This window comes from Calonectris borealis, chromosome 5 (genome assembly GCF_964195595.1).
Source record: "Calonectris borealis chromosome 5, bCalBor7.hap1.2, whole genome shotgun sequence".
Classification (NCBI taxonomy): Eukaryota; Metazoa; Chordata; class Aves; order Procellariiformes; family Procellariidae; genus Calonectris; species Calonectris borealis.
Window position 1 is genome coordinate 32014086 of NC_134316.1, and position 24501 is coordinate 32038586.

The window sequence follows — 24501 nt, forward strand, 5'->3', positions numbered from 1 at the left end:
TCTGGAGTAGCTGCAGTGGAGTTGAGGGCAGGTTCTCCGGTGAGGTAGGAATGTGCAGGAACTCCGCCCTCTGGGCACAGTCACACAAACCCAGCAAAACAGCCACAGCCAGCCCTAAAACCTCTAATGATCTTCACCTTCACCTCTTTCTAACCCAGTTCTCCACCACTTTTTGACCCATTTACCCAGGCACCTTCACCGCGGGGCGGGGAGCGGGGGTGTACATTCAAAACAGGAACATTTTCGTGCACAAAACTGCCGAGCAGCTACTACAGACACTAGTGCATGGATAGACCCTCTGTAGAGTTGTGTGTGTCTATATGTATGTATACATATTTATTGCCATTCGTTGAATTTGTAGTCGTGTAATATGCGCAAATACTTTCTGTCTTGGACGGGTATATTATTCGCGACTATACAATTAAGTACATAGCAGTGACTATCTACAGGCAGACTTTTTTTTTCCTTCCTAAGGGAAAATATGAATAATTAAATAATATAATCACTAATAAAAAAGCGACTCTTGCTCAATGTTCTTTCTTAAGCAAAACTCTGATGTGGTTCAGTCAAAACGTCACCGGAGTTCAGTGGGAGTTTTGCTTGAGTGAATAGTGAAAACGTGGTGATTGGGACCTCATATTAACACAAGTGGTGAGGGGGTGTGTACCTGAATCATAATTTCTGACATAAATCTTAATAATCATCAGAAGAAGTTATAAAGAGCAAAATGACGTCCCGGTTAAACTGTTTTTTCAAGCACCGGATTAAAAAAAAGAAATTATCACTCCCCCAAAAAGTAGTTTTGTGCCGTTTAAGGCAAAATATATCATTATTGACTTTCTTTTAAACCCTTTCATAAGAATACGTTCCACACAACGGACGCTATTTTACTGAAACAAAAGAAAAATATTTAAAATATGTCAAAAACTGGTTGGCTAAATATCCCATTGTGGATTTGAGTTAGTTTATTATCCCTCAAACATGTTTGCCAAGGCAATCTTAAAATCGTAATTGGAGGTTTCTTGATGAGCAGATTTCTTCTCCTAAGATCTATGCGAGCAAAGTTAATCACCTCAAACATCAACTAGGAAAATAACAATAGCTCCTTAATTCCATAAAGACCACCCGTTCCCCATAAACAGTCTAAATTAGGAAACGCTAAAGAATCGACGATAAGACACCGCAACATTCTGGAAACGTGCATTAAAAAAAAAAAAAATCCTAAAAGCTTAGCTTGAGGATTTGACATATAAAACACCATGGAAACAAATATCAGATAACAGAATTATTGCCTGCTTTAAAAAAAAAAAAAAAAAAGATTTTAAAAAACCCAACCAAATCCACCACCTCGCATTCAGTACCGAACGATCCTGTGCAAAGATTACCCTAAAAGACATCCTCAGCGAACAAAAGAGTTTCTCTGGCTGGGGAGCAGGCAAAGGTAAAGGCATATTTGGGGCCTTGGCAGTCCTGCTACAATCCATGACAACTTTAGCATTTTTTTTTTCTCTTTACAAAGACAATCTCATTGCTGGTAATATGTGTATGGAAACGTGAACAAATTACCAGCTTAACAGCCAACCCTTCCCCCAGCATAAGGAAAAGAGGGAAAAGTCTGTGGCACCTGAACTGCTTAGGCAGCACTTTGCTACGCTAAACCTAAAGGACAGCATTGAGAGCGAGTGCTTGCTTAAACGAAGTCTGGAAAGACATACATCAGGGCTACCCTTTTCAGGAATTATTATGCATCACGTTTATCTAATTAATGCTTATTAGCCAACCCCAAACTCTGACATGGGGAGATTGTGCTTTCCTCCAACGTGACTTGTCTTTTTTCTCCTCTTAATACACTGTCAGCGGATTTTTTTACATGGCGAACTAAATAATACTTTAAGTATGTGCTATTGGATTTCCTACAGTACACAAGCAATTGCAAGTGGTAAATAATAAATAATTTCCTTTATCAGCTGCAGCAGATGCCATTCTTTTAATTTGCTTAGGCACAAGTATACAGAATGGGTTCTCGAGGCTTCAAGAGTTTAAATCACACCTACTTCATTTTATTGTTTCCGATAGGTTTGCTGCAGAGGAGTTTTGTATTTTAATTTTTTGCGATCGCTTCTTTTAATGACAATAGAGTGAAGAATATGGGGGAGGGTAGGCGCTTCCAAGTGATGGTATCATCTCTTCATCCCCAAACAAAGCAACCTTTTTCTCATAGTGATGATTAATTCTGAATTGCAGAAGTGAGAGTGAAAGCCAAGAATATCAGAGATTTCTCTCCTTCTCCCCCACATAGTGCAGAGCTGGGTGTCCCATCTCTCATCCGTAACCTTTCACTCCTCTCGCTTTCCTGCAGATCTGCTTGCATCTGTTTATTACTTATTTTCGGAAGATTTCCCCTCCCTCCTCTTATTCTTTCAGCATGACAAATATTCTGTTTGCAAGAATTCAGATTTGCTATTGCTTCTTTATTCACCCCCTGGCATTTTTTTTTTCTCTTTTTCTTCCTCTTTTCTGTCTTCCTAAAATCAGCTCTTTAAAGCGTTGGCGATAACATCTCCGAGCTGGAGATTATTTTTCATTGGGCCTATTGTGAGCAGTCGCCGGCTTATTGCACTGCTGCAGAGCCCGGGTTAGGCTACACCAGCGTAACAAATGAACAACTTGTCCTCTGCGGACTCACCGCGGGATCCAATTAGTTCCTAAACCTTTTGCACAAGCTTTCTAATTATTTTCAAGAGTTGCGGCTTTTATAGGCTTCCTTAAACTCGTCAAGAAACCAATTCTGTTTAGGATTAAATGCTTCTTAAAATTAGTCGTAGCGTTGCCCCCTTAAAAGTAATGGATTGATTCTCCGGGCAACGGAGGACGCCCGCAGACGCTCGCTTGCTCGGGCTGGTGGGCTTCAGCAAGCGTCACCATCAGCAGACAGAGAGCGAAAAAGAAGCCCGTTTCTAAACTTCAAATTTAAATTTTAACATCCACACGGGTTTGGGTTTTTTTTCCCTAAAACGCTTCAACATCGGTATGCAAGCCAGGCATCACGTGACCCCGCCAGCCCGCCGCCTCCCTGCAACGTCCTGAGACTTCACCTCAGCCCCGCTCGGCTCCTTCCCCGTCCGGAGGGCGGAGGGGCAGGGGAGAGAGGTTCTAGCTGAAAAACTGTCGCTACTTTTACAACATTTAAAGCCAAAGTGTTTGCAGCATTAGAAGTATAAAAACACATATAGGATAGATACCTCCGGAACACTGTTCCTTTAAGATAAGGTTTGCATTTTATACACATACGTATCATAGCTTGCTAAATTTGATCAAATGATTATACGAAAGCTAATATGTATATGTATATATACACACACGTACACATCCACAGTTAATAGATCTCCAGCTATCATAGAGTCGAAATTAATATCTTTCAGAAGAATAATTCTTCCAACGCATTTCAGAGATCGCAAGAACAATACGTATCTATGCAAAAATGCACCTTGGTTTTCTTCCTAATGTGTGCATATATACTTAAATATATATGTATGTATATATGTGTGTATATATATACACGTACGCAGTTTTAAGCATCTTCAACGTAAGACAGTTTTTAGTAAGACACCCTACCTCGTACTAACAATTTTTAAGCAGACTTGATAAGAGTTCTGCCCCAAAACGGACATCACAATAGTGGCCGTGGTGTTTAATTAAATACTCTGATCCTTCACATTTGAAAATACTGCTGTTAAAGACAATATGATCAGGGCGGGGGGGGAGGGGGGGGAGAAAGGAGCATGTGAAAAATGGTGGACTGCTGTAATAAGCAGCACTCTGATCTCCCTGTAACTTTAAAACCTCTGGCATATTAATTTTAGTTAATAAAAGAGACAAAAAAACTATCAAGTATATATGAATTTAGCCTATTTTTTTTTTATTTCTGTGTGTTCATAGTAAACATTTTTGTAAGTGACAAACACGGGCATATGACCACAGTATCACAATCAAGAAATTTTAAGACGACATTAACAATCACTCAAATTTATGCGGCGTTTGCGCAACACAGGTTACATATTTGCAAGGTTTACCTATAAGTACAATAGGTATTAACATTTCACTACATTTAGAAAAAAAATAAAGGTGACCTGTTAGTGACCACATACATCAAAATATACACAACACAAACTGAAGGCAATCATTAATTTTGTCCCCTTCTGATTCATTTGAACGGGCAGTGCTGCAAACTGAAACAATGTTGCTGTTTTTTAAATTACTCCGTACACTGAGTGCATTTTCTAAAACCCAATCTTTGGTCTAAAAGTAAACAAACAAACAAACAAACAAAAAAAAAAGGAACCCAAAAAAGCAGTTCAGTAAAGAAAAGGATAAAATAGTAAATGGCCAAAATGTAGTTCTTGGGCATCTTTCAGTATTAATTCTGCTTAAATACAAATTACGTTTTAAGTTTTTTATAGTTTTCATAAATTTAGTGGTGTTTTTTTTTCTTTCAAGGTCTGCACCCACCGACATATCCATGATAACTTATAATACTGCAAACATGGAGAATCTGGCGGCTTTTAGTGATAGACTTATCGTATTTGAATAAAAAAATTGCAAAAGCAGTCACTAGATACATATTCTACTATAATTTTGTCTTCCAAACTTCATAGTCTACAATGTAATCTCCCCACATTGCACCTTGCTGACACTCCTCACCTTGGTGGAATAATAAACAACCCTAAAGACTGAACAAACGTACAGAAAATGGGGGAACTTAATAAAAAATACCTGGACTTTTTTGTTTTGCTTTTTTTTTCTTTTAATCATCATTTACAATGCAAACGTGTGTAAAATGTTCACTTACAGTCTGATCCCATGGATGTTAATGTATTAAAGGGTTTGAAGAAGACCCCTGATTTTGATGTGTGAAATAATCAGAAAGTCCTCCGGAAAGTCCCGTTGTAAAACTTGGCAAAGAAGGTCTTAAGGACTCACAGGGGAGAGTGGAGGGCGCCTGTGGCGACGTGGAGGAGGAGGCTGCCCTGGCCGTCATTGAAGTGCTGCTTTGAGAAGTCATTGAAGGGTGAGGAACATGGGGGAAAAAGTAACTCGTCTGTCCTGCTAGGAGGTTTACAGAGCAGGGGTTTAGGGAATAGGTGCCGGAGCAGGGAACTGACAAGCCACACGGCACTGAGGCGGCCAGAGCTGCTGCTGTGAGGTGATGAGTGGCATAAGGTATCTCTCCATTGACTAGTCTATCAACACTTAACCCATTAGACGTGGAAAAGGAGTGGTTGTTTCCCAAGGAGTTTTGAGTCAACACTGAGCTGTAGGGCATGGGGTGGCTGGGGTAGGCGGACGTGGTCCCATTGTAACTCAAAGTGCTGCTGGCCCGGGGGTGGTGCAGGGAGAGGAAGGGGGACATAGGCCAGTACAAGGATCCTGCCCTATCCATGAATGTCAGTCCGGTGGAGGTGAGCCGGGCGCCCCGCTTGAAGGCCAGCTTGGCCCGGGAGGTGGTGGAGCGCCGGCGGAGCTTGCCGGTGGTGCCCCCGATGAAGACGTCGTCGCTGGAGGGGTCCAGCATCCAGTAGTTCCCTTTACCCGGGTCGTCGTAGTGGCGGGGCACCTTGACGAAGCACTTATTGAGGGAGAGGTTGTGGCGGATGGAGTTCTGCCAGCCTTGCTTGTTCTCCCGGTAGTAGGGGAAGTTCTTCATGATGAACTCGTAGATGCCGTTGAGAGTAAGGCGCTTCTCGGGGCTCTGCCGGATGGCCATCATGATGAGCGCGTTGTAGCTGAACGGCGGCTTCTCGTACTTGCCGTTCTTCTTCTCCCCCTCCTTCCCGCTCTCCCCGTCCTTGGCCCCCTCCGCCGCCCCCTTCTTCTCCTCCGCCGCTTTCTCCTTCTCCTCCAGCTCCGCCGCCGCCGCCGCCGCCGCGCCCGCGTCGCCTTTGCCCGCCAGCATGTCCGCCTTGGCCACCTCCAGGGCGCCGGAGGCGGCGGCGGCGGCGGGGGGCGGCAGGAGGAGCTGGCCCTTCTCCTCGTCCTCCTCCTCGGCCGCGGCGGCTCGCTGGGGCTGCTGCGGCGGCGGGTGGTGGTGGTGGTGGTGGTGGTGGTGGTGGTGGTGGGGGTGGTGGCTGTTGTGGTGACTGTGGCTGCTGTGGTTGTTGTCGCTCTGGACGGCTTCGGGCACCAGGCTGTTTATGCTAAAGGAGGATTTCGGCAGCATTTTCACTTCCTTCCTATCTCCCATGTCCAACATCACACACTAGTCTGAGGGGGAAAGTTGCAGCGGCCGAGGGAGCAGCGCGCGGAGCGGCGGCGGCGGAGGCGGCGGCGGCCGAGGCGGCGGCGGCGGTGGCCGAGGCGGCGGCGGCGGCACCACCGGCGGCGGCGGCGGCGGCAGCGCAGTTGGACCGCAGTCTCAAGCGCTGGCAAGTCATGTAGCAAGGACAGGAACCGCCGGGGAGGGAAAAAAATAATAGTAATAATAATCACCAATCAGATAAAATCAAACCGAGTCAGAGCGGAGGAAAAAAAAAAAAGGAGAAAAAAGGGGAAAAAAAACCCTCTGAAAACCCAACAACAACAAAAAAAACAACACACAAACACACACAAAAAAAAAAAAAAAGCTACTTCATGGTGCCTGGTTCCCCCGGCAAGGCAGAGCAGGGGGGAGGAAGGAGCAGCCGCAGCCGCGGGTCGGCGAGGAGCGAGCGGAGACGGGCTATACAGACCGCCCTGGCCGCAATTAATTTCAGAGCTGCAGACACGCACCGGGGCTGTAAAAAATTTTTTGGTTTAACCTTTCCCACCGGCCGCCCAATCAGGGACGGCGGCGTGCCGGCGCGTCTGCCCGCCCGCCGGCCAATCGCGGCTCGCCGCTCCGCCCCTCCCCGCGCCCGCCCTCCGCCGGCCCGCCCCCCGGCCCCGCCGCCGCGGCTCCCGCGGCGCAGGGATACCGGCGCAGGGGCGCATCACCGCGGCGGCTTGCGCGCCCCCCCCGCGCCCCCCCGGCCGTCGCTCCAAGCACAAATCCCCTCACGCCAAACAAACAGCGCCCGTCCCACGGCCGCGGCCCCGGCCGGCTTTCCTACTTCGTAGTTTCTCCGGTGGACTCAAGTTGCCCCGTCCCTCTCTGCCCCCTCCTCCGGCGGCGAAGGAGGCGGGGTGGGAGGCCGGGTGCGTGAGGAGGCCGCGGCGCGGAGGTACTACTTTGCGGATCCCACCGAAGTCACTCGGCGAGTTTATTTTTCCTAGGCGCCGGTGCCGGTTATTTCGTTTATTGTTTTACCAAGAGAGAAAAAAAAATACAATCAGCCAGAGGGGACGCAGACGGCGGGGCGGGCCCGCGGCCGCCACGGGCCCGGGGTCCGGTAGCGGCCCGGGGCCGGGCGGGACGGAGGCCGCGGCCTGCCGGGGAAGACGGTCTCCTCCGGCCCGCTCGGCCCGTGTCTGCCTCGCTCCGGAACGTGAGTTGGGAAGGCACGGGCAGGAGTGAAACCTCTCCCCTCCCCTCCTCTCCGCTCGCTCTCTGCGACTCCGCGGCCGGGCGCGGCGCCAGGCCGGCGACGGAGCCGGGCTTCGCGCTTCCCTGCCCGCCGCGCCCTCCCCAGCCCCGCGCAGCTCCCGCTCGCCCGCCGCTTCCCCTGCGGGGCCGCCGCAGCAACGCGGGGGGCGACGGCGTCTTTCTACATCCTCCCTCGCGCTGCCGGGTGCTTTCAGGCCGCGTGTCAGGTGTAAAAAATAAATAACAACATTAATAACCCGTGAAATATATATTGCGATTTCTTGCCGGCCGGCGGTGTCTGGCCGCGGGGTGTCGGTTCCGCGGGGTTTAGTCCCGCTGGGGGAGGGGAGAGGGCGGGGGGGGCGGCTCGGGCGCTCCCGGGGCGGGTGGGACGGTCTGCTGCCGCCGCTCTCTGCCCAGCGTCCCTTAGCGCAGGCGGTGGCGGAGACCTCGGCTCACGGCTACGGGCGCCCGGGGCCGAGGAACGGGGCGTTACATCGTTTCTTACTGTCAGCACGGGAAAAAAAAAACAACCCTGAAACACAGCGAAATAAATGGCGCAGCTGTCTTACTCGGGAGGTAGAAGGGGAGATGTAATGGACAGAAAGCGTGCTGATCATGTTCAAACCGAAGCTGTAGGCAGAGGCAACGTATAGCGCCGCGTTAAGCTATCTAAAGTTTACGTTTGTGCTGTAGGAAAAAACGTTCCGTAGAAATAATACGTGCAGCTCAACCCCAGCTAAAACAATTTGTCCCGGGGAAATTCAGTGCAGCAAACGTGGTTGTGTGTAGATGTGCGCTATATATATGTGTATGTGTTGTGTGTGAGCGAGGGTGAGAGAGTAAATAACGAGAAGAATTACAATGGACCGGTAATAAACAATTGCAATTGGGAATGGCATGAACTCTGTGCGTTGGATTAACCTCGAATGACCTTACCACAATTGTATTTATTTATCCAATTTCATAACAGCTTGCTACTGACAAAAAAAAGAGATAAAAGTCAATGATCAACCACGCTTATTTTTTACTTTTTTTTTTTTTTTTTAGAAATGCGGTATAAAAAAAAATCGTGTCAATTTGTAATTATTTCACTGCTCAACACTGAAGTCAATGTATGGGAATTCTCGAGGAAGGGTGCGATGTGGAGGATATGACTTGACTCTACCATGGCAAGGGGTAAGAGGAAAGGTAAGATTCCTGCATATTATTATGATTATGATGATCATTAACTAATATGTGTCATTATGGTGCACTAGGATCCCATTAGGGTGGCTGGGCCCAGTGCATTTTCCTACTCGGTCTAGCATGTAATGATTCGGTGTAACCGGATTCTTGAGAAAGGACAGGTTACGTAAACATTTACTGATGTGGAGTAACTATACTATTTGTACTCTGATATGCAGGAAGGAAAGTGTTGATTAACACAGAAGAAAAAAAAGCGAAATTAGCTGATTGCATGCTCATAAGTGCAAGCTGTCATTGAACTGCTTTTAAAATAGACACAGCTGGGTGTTTGTGTTGAAAAATTTCTTGTGTTTTTGCTAATACTGAAATAAGCATGATTTTGTATACCAAACATTTTCAGATCATTAAAATTTGTAATCTGTGCTGGTTTTAAACACAAAGAAAAGAAACAGATTCATTTTGCTGTAAAATTTGCTGATATTATATTAACTCAATCAGGTCTGTACAAATGGTGTATTGTGACTTATCAAATCTCTTTGATCCATTTAATACACAAAGTGCCAAACGTGTGTATTGTTTGTTAACATTGAACGTTTTATTCAAATCCCAGCTCTGCAGCGAACTGGAGGAGTTCTCGTTTAATGTAACACTGACATTGCCTGTTGAAATTTTAATGCGTTGAGGTGTTTCTTAGGTCAAAGCTGAGTTTACTTTGCATTGTGATCAGGGATGAAAATATAGCAGGGAAGAAAATAAACCTTTTATCTCTTTGCATTTCTCAGCTAGGGGCTAACACCGAAAGAAGCACGCTTTTAAAACGTTTGACGATCTAGATTTAACATTCAGTCATTTGTCACAGGTGCAGAATAAAGCTCTGTACACAAACTTAGGATTTATATTATATTTTTCTTAATGCTGTGGATATACAGTTCTACCAAAAAAGGAAATGTTGCGTCCAATGTGTAGTACATATCTTTTTAAACCCATGAAGATTAATTCACTGTTTACAGGACAGAAAAGGATATGTAGGAGAAGCCACGTCAATTATTATTTCTGCTGGACTTCAACTTTCGAGTCCCTCTGGTTTTTTTTCTTCCGCAGAAAATTCTCCGATTATAAAACTGGAGATACTTGCTTTGGAATCTCGGGAGTCCTGCTCTAATGCCAGTGCTTCCCTGAGCTCTGCCCTGGTCACGGCTCCCATTCGCTTCGTGGTAGCTTTGTGCGTCGCAGCCCTCCCTGAGCGGCGGATTTGACCCCTCAGCTCTGGCTAAACTCGAATTCTTGTAAGAAGGTCCCTCATGGCAGCACTTTCTAACAGGGAAGTTTTTGTGGGGTGTCTGGAGAAGAAGCTTGTGCGTGGAACGGAAGTGCACGGCCCCAACCCTGCGAACCACGAGTGGGTGCGCAGAGGGTCCTGGCTCTCTGCAGAGCGTTGATGGTCCCTCACCTGCGCGCTCGCCTGCGGTGTGGGCCCCCCTCACTGAGCGCCGGGGACGGGCTGAGAGTGTCCGGCTCCGGGGTCAGGATGGGGGTGAATAGCTGAGCTGAAACGTCCTGGCTGATGTGCCGTTCAACAGCCATCTCCGTGCGGTTCTTGGGTATAGCTCGTAGGGATAGTGTTTCAACCGCACAGTTTTCTCCCTCGTATTTTCTTTTTTTTTTTTTTTTTTAATTAAAGGCCAAAGGAAAAACAGACCTTCTCCATGTAAGCTCAATGGATATAGCGTACCCCCTGCCACCCCCCAGCCCCAGCCTTCAATCCCCCTTCACACGGGTATAGCGGCTCGGTACTCTCAGGCTCTTTCAAGGGGTTAAGCTGCTAAAATGTACTGACAGCTTAAGAAATGAATGAGGGTTTTTTTCAGCCATGAAGAAAGGGTATTTAATAACCACGCTTCGATGGCATCATGCTTCCATGAAACAAGTCGGGACACTTTGGTTTAACAATCAGTAATATCACAGTCAGTACAGTAAATGCCTGGATGTACGCATATATAATTCTATTCCCCCTTGACTCTAAGCTTGCCTTCTTTATTCCAGGTTACCTGGGCAATTAAGGTAAGGGCTGCTCAGCAGACACTGATAGCCTGCTGCTAAGGCATGGCAAATGGGGACGGAGCGGTGCGCTAACAAAGAGAAAGAGGTAGTCAAACATTTTGAAGAGGCGTGAATGGGACTGAAGGTGGATGGCTGGATGAATGGAGGCAAGGAGGGAGAGGAAGAAGTATTCAACGGTCCACCCTTCTATCCGCATTTGTAGATTTAAGCTTAGGTGTCCGTCTCTAGCCAACTTCCAGTTAATCCTCAACAGCTGGTAGTGGTGCTAACGTTTAGTGATTAGGAGTTAGTCTGTTTAGCATGCTGTATCCTTCTTCCATGGGTTTTCGTTACAGGTTATACGATTAGTATTGCGAGAACAGTAGTGAACTAAACTTCCCAGTAAGAGGTCTTCACACCAGGGAAGTGTTACTTTGCGGCAGCAGCCCTGCCTCGTCAGTCATTAGGAAGCTGCAGGTTGTCAGAGGCTTCTCTTGCGCGCACACACGCGCAGACACACACACGCGCACACACAAAACCACAGCACTAAAACTAAATTAAGAAGCCGATGATTAAGACAAGCGTCTACGAGGCCTGTCATTTCAGCATCCTTCCATCATAACATTGTGGCACCAAGAAATTTGCTTGAAAACCCTGGAAAAAATGTCTATGGGAGAGCCTCGTGTTTGAGATAGCATAAATGTTAACTTCAGATATAGACTGGGAACTGCCTCGGATGCAAGATAGTATTCCGCAGAGGAAAGGAGCACCGCAGAGACCTTTGGGCTATCCGCGCACTCCCGAAACTCTGGTGAGTATCTCTCCCTTCTATCGCAGCAGGTACGCAGGCACTGTGTGACTGGAACTGGACCGGGTTTGAAATCCGCAGCTATGTTCCCTTCGGAGACTTCGGGGAACTCCCCCTAAGGATAGATCTGTAATGAAAAGTCCCTCCTGGATGACTAATGGTTATTGGCACTCAGTGCCCCTTTAAGGAGAGCAGCACATATTGTGCCGAAGACCTTGCAAGCACCCTTTAAATACAAACATTTTAAGTCCCCCTCCCATGCATCCCCACCCCTGTTGTTTTCGGGCTAGTTGTGTTGTATCTCCTCTCCCCCCCCTCCTTTAAGCTCTCTAGTCTTCCCTCCCCCCACCCCCATTCAGAGCTAATTGCTCAGTTGCTTAAATGTTTCAAGAAGAGCTAAATTTCTCCATCCGATGATCTTTTGAGAAGCTGCACTGTACCATAAAGAACAGCCAGCGGGACACTGTATACCTTTGAGAAGCCTGCGCAGCCAGGGGAGAGGTGGCGTTAAAACAATGACATTAATCAACTAGGTGCAAAGAGTTCCCCTTTAGGGGGAGTTTAGGAAGTTTCTTGGGCGGGCAGAGGTTGGACGGAGAACGTGGAAATGGGAAACAATGGCTGTAGGGGCCAGAAAGCTTTGCTGATGTCGTAAGCGTAGGACAAGATAGAATAGTGACAGAAAGAGATCCGAGTAAACATTGGAGTATACATTTCCCACGGCGGCTACGCTGGGTGGAGAGGTCTGAATTAAATCGCCTTAATTAAAAGCTGAAGATTTTATTTATTTATTCCTGTAGCTGTAGAATACCATCCACAGAAAGCCTATTTAGAGAGTGTAGAGCATCCACTAGATTTTGTGTGTTCAGCTGCCACTGCCAGAATTTTTCAGAACAGAATATTTTTACTCTCGCTGCCAACTTTAACGTTAAGACGTGCGGGTTTTTTTAGATCCTAAATGTCGCTATTATTTTATATGCCAGCATGCATAAGAAAGCCGTCACACCTGCCGAGGTAATACGTGTCCCTGTGTAACAAAAGTTCTCCCTAATTCAGGAATCAAACCGAAAATTAAAATATCCCGTAAGAATTATCCACAGAGTAATACAGATGACGATAATAAAACGCGGGGGAAAAATGGACAAGTAAAAAAACTTGTACTGTTCTCGAGGTTTAAATACATAATTTTCTTTTCTTCTATGTTTGCTGTTAAAACATTCTTGGCCAACACAGTGCTTTTCCCGAAGTTATCAGGTTGAATTAAAGAATCGGGAAATAAAATACAGGGAAAGAGAAAGACCTGGAGAGAACAAACAAACAAACAAACAAATAGTGCTTGAAGAGACCTTTAGCTGCTCTTTGACTCCTAAGAAACTGTTGCTGGAATATTTTCATGATGTTGTTCTAAAGCTCTTTAGCTTCTTATAAACGTAATCTTTGGCAATTTGCACATGTATCTGGTTTTGCAGTTTTTCGCTACCTCGAGAGAAAAGACGCGCCCCCCCCCCCCCCCTCCGGCCTTCTCTCCCCCCCCGCCCCAGCGCAGGGACGGACACAGTCTCTCTCCCAGCGCCGTTTCACCCCGCGCTCCGCGGAAGGCAGCTGGGCGCGGAGGGCGCCGGCCCCCGGGGTGCCCGCCCGTCCTACCTGGCCGTGCCGCCCCGCGCCGCGCCTGCCGCTGCCCGCTCGGCGCCCCGCCGCCCCGCACCGCACCTCCACTGCACCCCTCGGCTTAGCGGGATCCCGGGCTGGGCGAGATGAGGTGCGGATCCAATTTTTAGGGCCTACAAAAGCGCAACATCCTCCCCTATCCCCCCCACCCCCGGGCCCCCTTGTAACCATAGCAAAGTGCCCGGGGTAGCACAAAAGCCATAAACAACTCTACACCCCTCTCGGAGGAGGCGTTTGGCGAGCCTCGGAGCAAAGCCGATTTTAGCTTTCTCCGTGCCTGGGGCTCAGGCGGGAGGAGGAGGTGCCGGTGCTCGCTCCGGCCGCCGCACGGCAGCGGTGGGACCCACACTTGACGTGTGTCGGGATGAGGGGGCTTGCTCTAGCTCCCAGGAGGCTGCCCGGGAAGCAGACCTTGCTCGCTCTTTGGTCTCCTCGCATGCGTAGGGCTCGTAGGAGTTGGCTCTTTATGTAGGTTGTTCTGAACACTTTTTATATCGGGCAGGGTGGTCTCCATGTTTTCTTTCTTTCTTTCTTTAGCGGTGGGAGGGGGGAGGGAGTGATGGTAAGGGGCTTGTTGGATGATTATAACCGCTACCACTCATAAATAAGTTTCTTGGGGAAGGGCTGATATCGTACCCTTGATATCAGTGGGTGTGTTCATGTATTATTTTAATATGATATGTCTTTTATACAGAGCTTGTTTTCCTCCTCCCTCCCTCCCCCCCCTACCCCCACCCCCCCCGCTTTGTTTCTAGAATTTGTTTCGCTTTTAAAGCACCAGCACAAACAAACAAACACACAAAAATGACTGGCAACAAGTTAAATCCCATTTGTGTCCCTCCCACCGAGCACGGACGGTGCCTTGCTAAAGCCTGGGGTTTGTAGTTTTGCCTCGACAATAATTTGACCAAGAAAGAGAAGCGGCTGCAGACAGACTTTCCGTGCAGTGACAATGCGGAGAAGAAAAACGTTGAAAGAAACAGTTCTCCGGGGATGAGTCTCCTTTGTGTGTTTTCTCCCCTCCATCTTTTAGATGGGGCGCTCGCATAGGCTTGCACACACACACACACACACACACGAGGTTATGTTTCCTAGGGAGTTTTTAGAAAACAGTGTTTATTATCATCAAGCTATAAACTCCACCTAAATAATGAAATCATGCCGTATCTCCGTCAAATAAATAATTTCCATTTGCCTACTAGCAGAATACTAGCAGAGGATGACATTACACTTTATTTTCACACTCATTTCAAAACATCAATAAAAGAGGGTAAAGAAAAGGCTCACAAGCCCTTGTCCCCGCTGGAATTAAGAAAACGGTATCTTTTTAGGAGTAGATAACTTTTTTTTTTCTTTTTCCAAGGCGACTACAAGCTAATTTCTGTGGCTATATTAAATAATGAATCCGCAAACGCAAGAAGCGTTCTCACTGAGGGTCGTGGTCATGTCCCACTAAGGCTTCACTGAAAGGCTCTCACAGTGAGCCACCTGGATCCCCGCGCCTTCCCTGATTTTTACCTTACAGAACCGCGGAAAAAACATTGATGTTTGACTGTGCTAAATGTACCTAAGAGATACCTTTTCACGCAATCGCACGGTTTGCAAATGATGGTTTAACTTTATCTGTTGTGGTGGGCACGTGTTTTGTCATATGAAATTAACTTGTGAAAGCCTTTGTATCATTTTTTGATTTGTGTTTGGCGACAACGCGGTTCATATCTCATCGCGTTGATGGTTGATACAATTGCTAAATTAAAGGCATGTTTTCGGCTTTGAAAAACAACAACAAAAAAACAACCCTCTGAGAGCTCATCCTCAGCAAAACAACCCGAGAAGCAGTATAATAACGCAGCGCAGTATTTTCCATGCGTGTGCGATATCTCCATATACTTCTGTATCATTGTGCGTCTCTATTGTCTGTGCCTAAAGATAGCCAAGTCACTCCTGGGCTTGTCACTTATAATCGCCACCTAAAAGAACATACGGACAGTATACGGATAATCGCTCTAATTGCTTGGAGGAATGTAATTGGCGTTATACTTTTCCCGTGTCTTTACCTATTCTCCCGTGGTAAATATTAGCAACTGAACTGCTTGTTTTGACGTGTTTCTATATTTGAGCCCCAAGAAGCGCACCAAATCATTGCAATAAAGTAAGCAAACCTTCCTAGCACGGCGCAGTTTTGTTTTCTCTGCTTATGTTCTGCTTCTCATCTCCAAGGAGGACACCGCGTTGAGCCAAGTGTTCTGGTTTAGGCGCTCCTCCGGGCTTTCGGATTTTAAGTCTAAGGCTTTCAGTATGTTGGGGCTGAAATTATGATTTTCCACATTTCTAAAGGGACGAGCTCTATTTATAAATGTTACAGAAGGTTTAGTTACTTCAGGAACAACAAAACAGCAATAGAGCTGCAATTTTCAAGAAAATGGGATTTCAAAATATAGAAATAAAAAAAGTAGCGGAGACGATGTATAATTCAATCAAATTACAGAAAATTGCTTTAAAATTCAGAACAGTAGCGATCCATTATGTCTCCGTTTTATTAGTGACAAGTACAATTACTCTAAAATAAAGAACACTGGTGAATATATAATTGGCTGTAATCATGTTAGTGTTTGAATAAAAATGACGGGGACATTTAACACTTTGACAACAAAATGTTCAGAAACAACTTATTTATTCAAACAGTTTTTATTTGCATCCACGTGAAGGAGAAACACACTTTTGCTTACGAAAAATCGAGGTTTTTTGACTTTCAATAAATATATAACTAAAAAAATTTTATTAATTATTTTATTATCCAAGGCTTAATAAAGTCTCCTGAGTAAGACTGTATTATTATTGATTACTCAGTACCCAAAGGACGCCATCTACAGGAAAAGGTCTTTAAGCTTAACGCAAATCTAATCACTGTTGATTTAACAAAAAAAAAAAAAAAAAAAAAATCAGAGTTAATATTCCTCTATAAACCCGGCTCCGATTTTACCCACAACACCGATCACAATATTTGCTTTGTAATTGCTTCTTGCGATTCAGTTTGTTATAATTTGACACGATCTAGGAATCTGTTACAAGAGGCCTTTTCTCTGAGATACGGCGTTTAAAAAAAATAAATTGAACTCCACGAAGAAACACTTTTTCTTCTTCTAAAGCGACTCTTTTCTCTCAGGATTCACTTGATCGTCCCTGAAAATGCAGAACAGCCCATGAGATCTCTCCCTTCAAACCGAGCGTGTGGAAGATGCTTGCAAAAGAGCCCTGAAAACAAAACAACTTGATTGAAGGCAGTTTGTGCAACAATTGTACCACGGAATAGCTAACATTTCTTTATCTTTAACTTATTTCCTCTTGGATAATGTCAATAAACATCAGCTTTGCCAAGCATACTCTCATCTGTTCTTACAACGCCTCCTTTGCCCCATAGCTTGGTACTTAAAGGTGCCATTTAACCGTGTTACTCCTTTCTGAGCCCTTGCTGGGAAAGCTACCGAAGTAGAAGGAGCGCCCCTTAATATTTCGATCATACAAATGCAGACCCGCGGAGATGGCATGTGCCCTCCGTGATACGACTCCAACACCCCAGTTCAAGTTACAGAAAACACGAGGAGAGCTAGAGGAAACTTTCGGGACTCCTTTTTCTGCGGGCTTCTTTTTCGGTTTTAATGCCGAACGAATTTTTCTTTTTCTATTTTTATGTTTTATTTATCTTCCGCTCTCGACAGGTCTCCACATTTCTGCCCCTGCTCTGTGTGTGCGTGCTCATAAGGGGGTGGATCCTACACCGACCCCTGCGGACCCTGACTCCCGTGGGGGGGGGAGCGCAGCGCAGTCCGACTGCGCCGTCCCAACCGGCTCCCAAACGTCTCCCCTGCCCAGGCGGGTTTCGCCAGCCTTTGCGGCTCCTTACGAATAAGGTAGCTCTGGCTTCTTTCTAACTCAGGCCAGAGATCTGGACGGGCTTGGAAAAATTCAGGGGTGGATTAAACTACGCAGTGAGGAGTCAAAAGCAGAGGCGCGTTGACGCAAAGGCTGAGAAAAATGACCCAGGGTGCACCCTCGATTTTACATGGTATTTTGTAAACCGGGGACAAAAGCCTGGAAACTATTGTTATTTGTGCTCCCACTGGAATCAGGCTCAAAGTTTATACCGAAGGTGTCCCTCTGTCTTCTCGCTTCGGGGCATTGACGGTCAATGTCCCAAATCGAGAGACTTTGTCGTACCCGTGCTTTTAAACTTGAGGAAATCTCAGGACAGGAGGTTTCCTTCCCTCGGGCCAGCCGCTCCCTCAGGCGCAGCCGGGGACCGGCGGGTCCCTCCCCGCCAGGAGCCGAGGCGGGGGTGCCCCTCTGAACCAGGAGGTCTGTCAGTTCTCGGGTGCCTCGTACCAAACCGCAGATGTCAGCCTTTTCCTACGTGTCCGGGCTGCTAATGCGGGCACTTCACACAACAGAAATGCTCATCTCTGGAGCCTTTCCCAGGGCCAGCCGCCGATTTCTTGCCTCGCCTCTGTTGCAGGCGGCCCCGGGGCCCCGGGCGGGGGAGCCCGGGGTGCCCAGCAGCCGCTGCCGATGGGACTCTGATCCCCTCGGAGCCGAGCATCCCGCAGAGCCTCGGGGTACCCCGGCCCTCTGCAAACCGGCCGAAGCACAAGCTCCGCACATCCCCGCGTGGACACGCTACCGAGGTTCCCAGCTCGACACCTCCCGCGTGTCTTCCGCAGGGAGCGTTTTTTCGGTGTAATTCACACCAAAAAATCCCTCACCTAGCAGCCCCCCCGCCCCGCCCCGCCCCGCCCCGCTGTCGCCAACCGAGGGAGCCCCGGCAGGGGCCGCAGAAAGCCTTGCCGCCTCGGGACCCCCGAGGCTCCCCCCGGGACCCCGTGCCCGCGGTGCCCAGCGGAGGGGCGGGGGGTCCCGCACGGTCAGGGCCGCGCCGAGCCGAGCCGAGCAGAGCGGTGCCCGGCGGCCACCCCCGGGCCGGGCGCGGAGGGGAGCGGCGGCGGCGGCGGCGCCTTCCCGCGGGAAGGGAGCACGATGCGAACGGCGGCGGCGACATCTAGCGGCCGAGGGCCGCCAGCGCCGGCCGCGCCGCTGCCCCGCGGTGCGGCGGGAGGCAGCCGGCCCGGGGCGGGAGCGGCGCTCCGCGGCCTGCCCGTCTGCCCCAGCGCAGGGGAACACATCTCACAGCCCCCGCCCCCGGCACGCGGCTTCCCGACCGTTTTCTAAGGATCAGCACCGATGTATCCCCCCGTCCCCCAAAAGCTCCAAAGTTTTGGGTGCAGTGCTGGTACCAGTACAAAACGCGTGCTCCCTCTTCCAGGAGTCGTTTCTGCGTGTTTACGCACATGGGGTGCTAAGAGAAAAAATAAAACCTAGACGCTTTCGTCTTCACCCCCCCCCCCCCAAACCTCCACGAAAACAAAGCAGAAACGCAGGAGTGGCGGTCCCTTCCACCTTCTCCCGCCGAGGTGTCCCCGTGGGCCGGCACTCTCCCTGCGCGCACTGCCCGAGCCTAGCGTGGGCACTTCCCGGAGCTGTGAAGAAGAAAAAAAAAAAAAAAAAGCAATATTGTTGAGACACCGCTGGCGAAACGAGCCCTTACTATTTAAATCTTAGTGTCAGCTCTCATTAACAGCTCAAGTCATCTTTTCCCCCGGGCAGACCTTGTCTGGTCTATCGACTTAATGGAAAACAAAACACATGTTTGTATTCTATTATTACAACCTCGTTCCTTGCCTCGCGGAGAGGAGGGACAGGCTTCGCCTGCATCGTGAGGGGCTTCCCGAAGCGACAACGCTGTCCCTTCTTTCCTCTCTCCTGCCCTCCCAGGAAAAGTCAAGGATTTCGGCGACCGTCCCCTGCCCTCCCTCATGAATAGGGGCTGCAATGGCAGCCACGAGAAAAGGCTTTCACTGAAGCCGCGGAGGCTAAAAAGAGTCCAAGAAAAATAGTTACTGGTATGTTCAGCCAAACTTAGCAAAGCACAATAGTCTCTGCGGGAAACTTTGGGGGTTATTTGTGCATCAGGTGAAGTGCTCAGCGGCTCGGATCCAGCTGCCAGGATCACAGCATCGCCCAAGGAAGCCGGCCGTGAGGAGACGAGCGCGCTAGGCAGTAAAAAGCAACAGACTGAGAGTTTCGAGCCAACCCAAAACAAACAAACAAGCTCCCCCGACTCTCCCACCGGGAAGGTGGCTTTGATAAGGAAACAGGGAAAGTTTTGAAGAGCTGCAGACGCTTTTGCAAATGTATTTTAACTCGTCTGTGTAGAAGAAGCTTTTTTTTTTTTTTCCCTCCTGAGACAAGGGAAGGGGGAGGGTGAGAGTAAGGGCTTGATAAAAGGAAGGAATACATTTCTCACCCAGCGAAAGCAGGAGAGGTCTGTAGGAGTGGCGACCTGACCTGAATAAGGGAGAGGATTCTGCTGCACGAAAAAGCAGCCATTCATTTCATCCCATCCTCCGTGCCTTCGCTGGGGTACGGGTCTGTGCACAGTTCCAAGCACAGGACGCTTGAACCTGACAAGAGTAACCGATCGAAACGAGCTGTCTTAATGTTCACTGACTAAGATCTTTTTAAGTCATCTCCAGCTGACCATTCCCCCCTGCCCTGCTTCGGGACCCGCAGATCTCAATAGGGATGGTGCGAATGTGGAATTGCCCGGAGGCAGCAGCGCGCCCGGGGCGCTTCCTGCGCGGCTGCGGAGGCGGGCTGCTTCGTTCCAGCGGAAGGAGCAGGGCCCCGGTCCCGGGTGTCTCTCCCGCCGGGGGTCCCTCTCCTGCCGGGGTCCCTCTCCTGCCAGGGGGACCCTGGCGCCTCGGGCATAGGGAGTAGGGCCCACAACTTTCCCGCTTTTGAAGCGGCGTTTGCTCTCAAGTGCTTGGCTGTAAATAAACGCTATGGCAGTAACAACACAGCCGTCCTGCAGTCAGAGCGGAGGCTGCCTCTGCACCTTTCCTCTGCAACACACGCCGTCAGCGTTTTAATTCCAGCTCCAAAGGGAACCTGCAATTATGAGCACCCCTCGTCCCCTCCCGCGCACATTCTCTTGTTTGAAACATTCACTGAGGAAGGTTATTTGGATTGCGAGTAAAATCAAACAGGGAGGGGAGGAAGAAAAAAAAGCCCACAAACCCAACAACCCAGCAAACCCTTCCATTTGCTATTTACAAAACTCATTGTCATGCTTCACTCAGGCTGTCTGCCTAGCTTGGGGAAATAAATGTGACTGAACCAGAGACAAAGCCGGTGCAGCTGTATTTGAATTTCTCAAACACTGTCAAACGTGCTCTTGTCTCATAATTCTCGGGGTTGTTGTTACTGATCATCATACCTAATATGAACATACTCGAAAGAGAGGTACTTGGAGGCGTAGAGACCTCGTTCCGGTCGGGAATGTACGGAGATTCCTTTAGCAAAAAGCCAAAGGCTCCTTTTCCCTCCTGCTTGGAAGCCTTGGCAGACGAACTAAGGAAAACTTGAGACCTGTAATTTCCCTCTTTTTCCTTTTCTTTCTTTTTTTTTTTTTTTTTTTTTTTAACGTTCCTTGTGTTTCCCTGATTCCCGCAGAAGTGGGTAGGTTTGACTGCCTAATTCCCCGGGTGATAACCCGCTTCGGCAACATAGCGCTGGAGCCGCGGAAGGGAGGAAAACGAGAGTACCGGTCTCTTGCAAGGGGAAAGGTGTCCGCTGGATGTCACATCCAAGCCGTCATGTCAGCTTCCCTCTCTGGAGGGTTGTTAGGAGCCTGCAGTATGTTTGATTTTACCAGGGCTATTATAAAGCAGATCCTTGCCCTTTGGAGAGGAGGAGGCTAAAACACAGCGGGGCCACCACAGGAGGTGTCCCTAAGGGAATAGGTTGGCGCATCCCCATATCTCGCCTTAGCTGCCCGGCTCCTGGCGAGGACGGGCAAACCCTGCCGGCCGCCTCCCCAGGCCCCGCCGCCCTGGCAGGCCGGGCCGAGCCGGCGAGCGCCGCGGAGCCGCCGGGGCAACCCGCCCGCCCCGGCAGCGGCCCGGTGGCCTCGGCGAGCCGCCCCCGTCTGGCCCCGCCGCCGCTGCGGGCAGCGACCCTCCACGTGGCGGGAGCGGCGAGCGCCGGCCGGCCCAAGCCGGGAGGGAGACCTCGGCCCTCCGGCGGCCACCCCGGCTCAGCCCTGAGTCCCCTTCTTCTCCCGCGCCCCTTGGCACCTCCTCCGAGACCCACCGCTGCCCCGTGTGCCGCTACCTTGCCAAGTGGCGCCTGAACCCTGGGCTTTGGGGAAAAAAGCGGGGTCCTGGGGGCCGGGGGTACCGCCCCGCGCCCCTGGGCGAAAGCTCAAACCTCGCTATCAGGCTAGGGAGCACCTCCCCAGCCCTCCTTTTTAAAATCAGCTTCTTCGTTGGCACACTTCTCAGAGAGCACTCCCGAGCTCTTCGGCGAGGAAGAGGTCTGGTACCACCGCTGTCCGGCAGGACCATCGCCCCGGAGCAGGGCCACCCTCGCTCCGAAGCACGCTTCGTTTCTTTAACGCGCTTGGCGGTTTTCGTTCACGGTGTCCTTCAGTAAGTGGAAGCAGGGAAATGAAAAGTAATGTGATCAATTATTATTTTTATACCATATGTATGGACGGGTAGAAGTAATAACAGTTATTTGCTTTGTCGAAGCGTTTATTTCACACTTGGTATATTTCTTTACAATCGGAGAACTGACGTGGGAAAAATAAGCACAAATAAATTAAAGTAACGAAAATACGTTTTTAGCAAAAGGCGATCCTTCTCCTGTCTAATTTTCCCGGGTGCGTTTCTTCCTCCTGACATTAATTCAAACCAACGAAAGGGCTAAATAGATTAGTCTCCTGCCCTCAAGTCAAGCAAAAAGCAAAATAATCATTTACTTGTCTGCCCCCTTCATAAAAAAATACTTTTTTTCCCTCTTCAAATCGGGGATAAAGAACAATCAAAAAGCAAAGCATCCAGGAGGGCAGGAACTCGGGCGGGTCTCTGCAGGGTACGGTCCCGGTACCCCTGCTCTCACTCCCCCGTCCTGCGGGCTCTGCTTTCCTCTCTCCCCGCCCGGGTTGCTGGGTATCGCCTCCTCTCCTCGGCGCAGGGCTGCGGGCTGCTTTAACCCCTCCTGCCCTGCCTTTGTCCCTTTTGAGGTTTATTACCTTTTCTAATTTGCTAGCAGCACTTCGGCTGCCTACCCCCCGGCCCCCAGCGCAGGGGAGGGAATGATGCCAGGGCCAGGGAAACACACACTACTCTGGGATTTCACAGTCGTGGTAATAGCGCTTTCACATGCACATATCGCATACATCGCATACGTCACATACATCAGGGTCACCTCAGCGAGGGGGACAGGGAAGGGCGGGGGAGAGGAGAGTTAATACAATTCTTCCTTGTGTGTCAAGGATTTCAAATAGAATAGTGCTTGATACCAAGGTAACACTTCCCTATTGCTGGCTTTTAGTCTTCTTTGAATTGCTTCATTTCCCATATTCCAGCTATTTATTTTATCGCCAGTGACTGTATGCAATAGTGCCACAGGTTGGGTGACCTGTGCTAGCAATGGGCAAGAAAATAAATGACTCCTGGCATGGCCAAGGTCGCCAGCAAACGCTCTGCAGCGAGTTGCGTGACGGCTCAGTTTGTCCCACTCACAAGGAGCAGCCGGCGCCTCCCTGCCATGGGGCCGCCGTGCTGGAGCTGCCCTGGGCTGAGGCTGGGGCCGGGGTTCTGCAGGTCTGCTCCAGGCTGAGAGTGGGGCTGGGAACCCTCTGACCAGCAACTCACGCTTCTGCAACCATCCCTTTCTTTGTCCATTCCCATCCCCTCCAGCTGCTCCACAGGTAAAGCTGACACTTCTTATGGACCAAAGCACCTCGCTGCTGGATCTGCTAGGGCAAGAATGAAAAAATCCTGGAGAGAACAGGGCACCCCATTAATCCCTATAGCTGTTATTTTTGGAAATGTGGTTTTTGTATCAGCCTATAAACCCTCTGCAAAACATACAGTCTCCAGTCTGTTTTCTCTTTTGGGGAGAGCAACGTGCTGCCCTTTTCCCTAGCTACATAGTCTTTGTGCAGTGCCCATAAACAATAAATCAGTGTTAGCTGGATTCAGAGCCTTAGAATCATAGAATCATTAAGACCTCTAAGATCATCGTGTCCAACCGTCAACCCAACACACCATGTCCACTAAACCATGTCCCTTAGGGCCTCATCTACATGTCTTTTAAATACTTCCAGGGATACTTCAACATCTTCGTCCCCATTCTGTGGTCAGGACTGCTCCCCAGGCAAGGTCCCACCAGCACCAAGAGGCACCTGCTGTCAGTGTGCTTCAGGGCCCTAGCTTTGTGCCCTGGCCCTGAAGGACAGGGAAAAGGGCCAAAGACGAAACTCAGCACTCAGCTGGGCCACCATCCCAGCCCTGCAGATCCCTCCATGCAGCGCAGCCCTCCCTTTTGCAGCACAGCCTGCTCCGGACTCTAGCATCAGGCACCCCCCAGGGAACCTACAGGACTGACGTTGCAGAGGCTGCTTGGTTTCTGGCTCTGCCCTTCAGTCCGCCTTTCCAAAGCCCAGCAGAGCCAGCTGGGCTGGCTGGAGGGGTCCTCTGTTCTCTCAGGAAAGACAGGCCATAAGAGAAACATGGTAGCTGGAGGTATCTTTATGTTTACAGTCCTGAAAGATGGGACAGAATAAAGGAGAAAGATACTTGTTCTTGAGACCCACAGTTCTGGGGCTACTTTGGCGCAGGGTTATCGGTAGAGCAGCTCTACCTCTGACAATAATATACTTGGCACTTAGATAAAGTGTTTCCAATTTGTAAGGCAGTTAATTCTCCCGGTAGCTGTCTGAGATTATAGCCCTATCTTTCAGACAAAGTAAGGCAGACAAGTTAAACCTCTATAAAGTTTATAACCACAAATTACTTCTTTTTTTTTTTTTTCCTCAAGTGAACTATTTTAGTTGAGTTAGACAGATTACTTTGTATAATAATAAACCATCTGAAAGCTACCGGGAAGTTTCCAACATATAAAAAATGGCAATCTTATTTAAACTCTGGGAAAGATAATTGTTTGCCCTTGCTGTATGTTTTGCATTCTTGAAGTATATCTTTTAAGGCATAATATACATTTTGAAATTCCATATATGCATCTTTACAATAGTAATGGCTTTCCACAAGCTCTGTGGGAGGTGACATTTCAGCAAGATACTTCCCCTTGACTTTGTTTATTCCAGCAGTTTAAATTCTACCTCTGGTGATAGCTGTTAACTTGGCAATGTGAAAAGTGCTACATGATGTGTACT

At 48.9% G+C, this 24501-nt stretch overlaps 1 protein-coding gene and 1 long non-coding RNA gene across 3 annotated transcripts; one reads left to right on the forward strand and one right to left on the reverse strand.

Moving 5' to 3' along the window:
- Nucleotides 1-3899: 3899 nt before the first annotated feature.
- On the reverse strand, nucleotides 3900-6849 carry FOXG1 (forkhead box G1). Its single transcript, XM_075152511.1, has one exon. The coding sequence runs from the start codon at nucleotides 6248-6250 to the stop codon at nucleotides 4868-4870; it is 1383 nt and encodes a 460-aa protein (XP_075008612.1). The 5' UTR covers nucleotides 6251-6849; the 3' UTR covers nucleotides 3900-4867.
- A 198-nt stretch (nucleotides 6850-7047) lies between these two features.
- On the forward strand, nucleotides 7048-16587 carry LOC142082937 (uncharacterized). Of its 2 annotated transcripts, none has more exons than XR_012673896.1 (5): nucleotides 7048-7196; nucleotides 8549-8689; nucleotides 9788-9972; nucleotides 10730-11537; nucleotides 16372-16587. It is a non-coding gene; the product is annotated as an uncharacterized LOC142082937 (long non-coding RNA). The 2 variants fall into 2 exon arrangements; XR_012673897.1 differs by lacking the exon at nucleotides 7048-7196 and adding an exon at nucleotides 7917-8077 and having other exon boundaries at nucleotides 16372-16586.
- Nucleotides 16588-24501: the final 7914 nt, after the last annotated feature.

Excerpts from the sequence above, each read along its gene's own strand:
- FOXG1 (XM_075152511.1), bottom strand. The coding sequence starts at position 6,250 with ATGTTGGACATGGGAGATAGGAAGGAAGTGAAAATGCTGCCGAAATCC.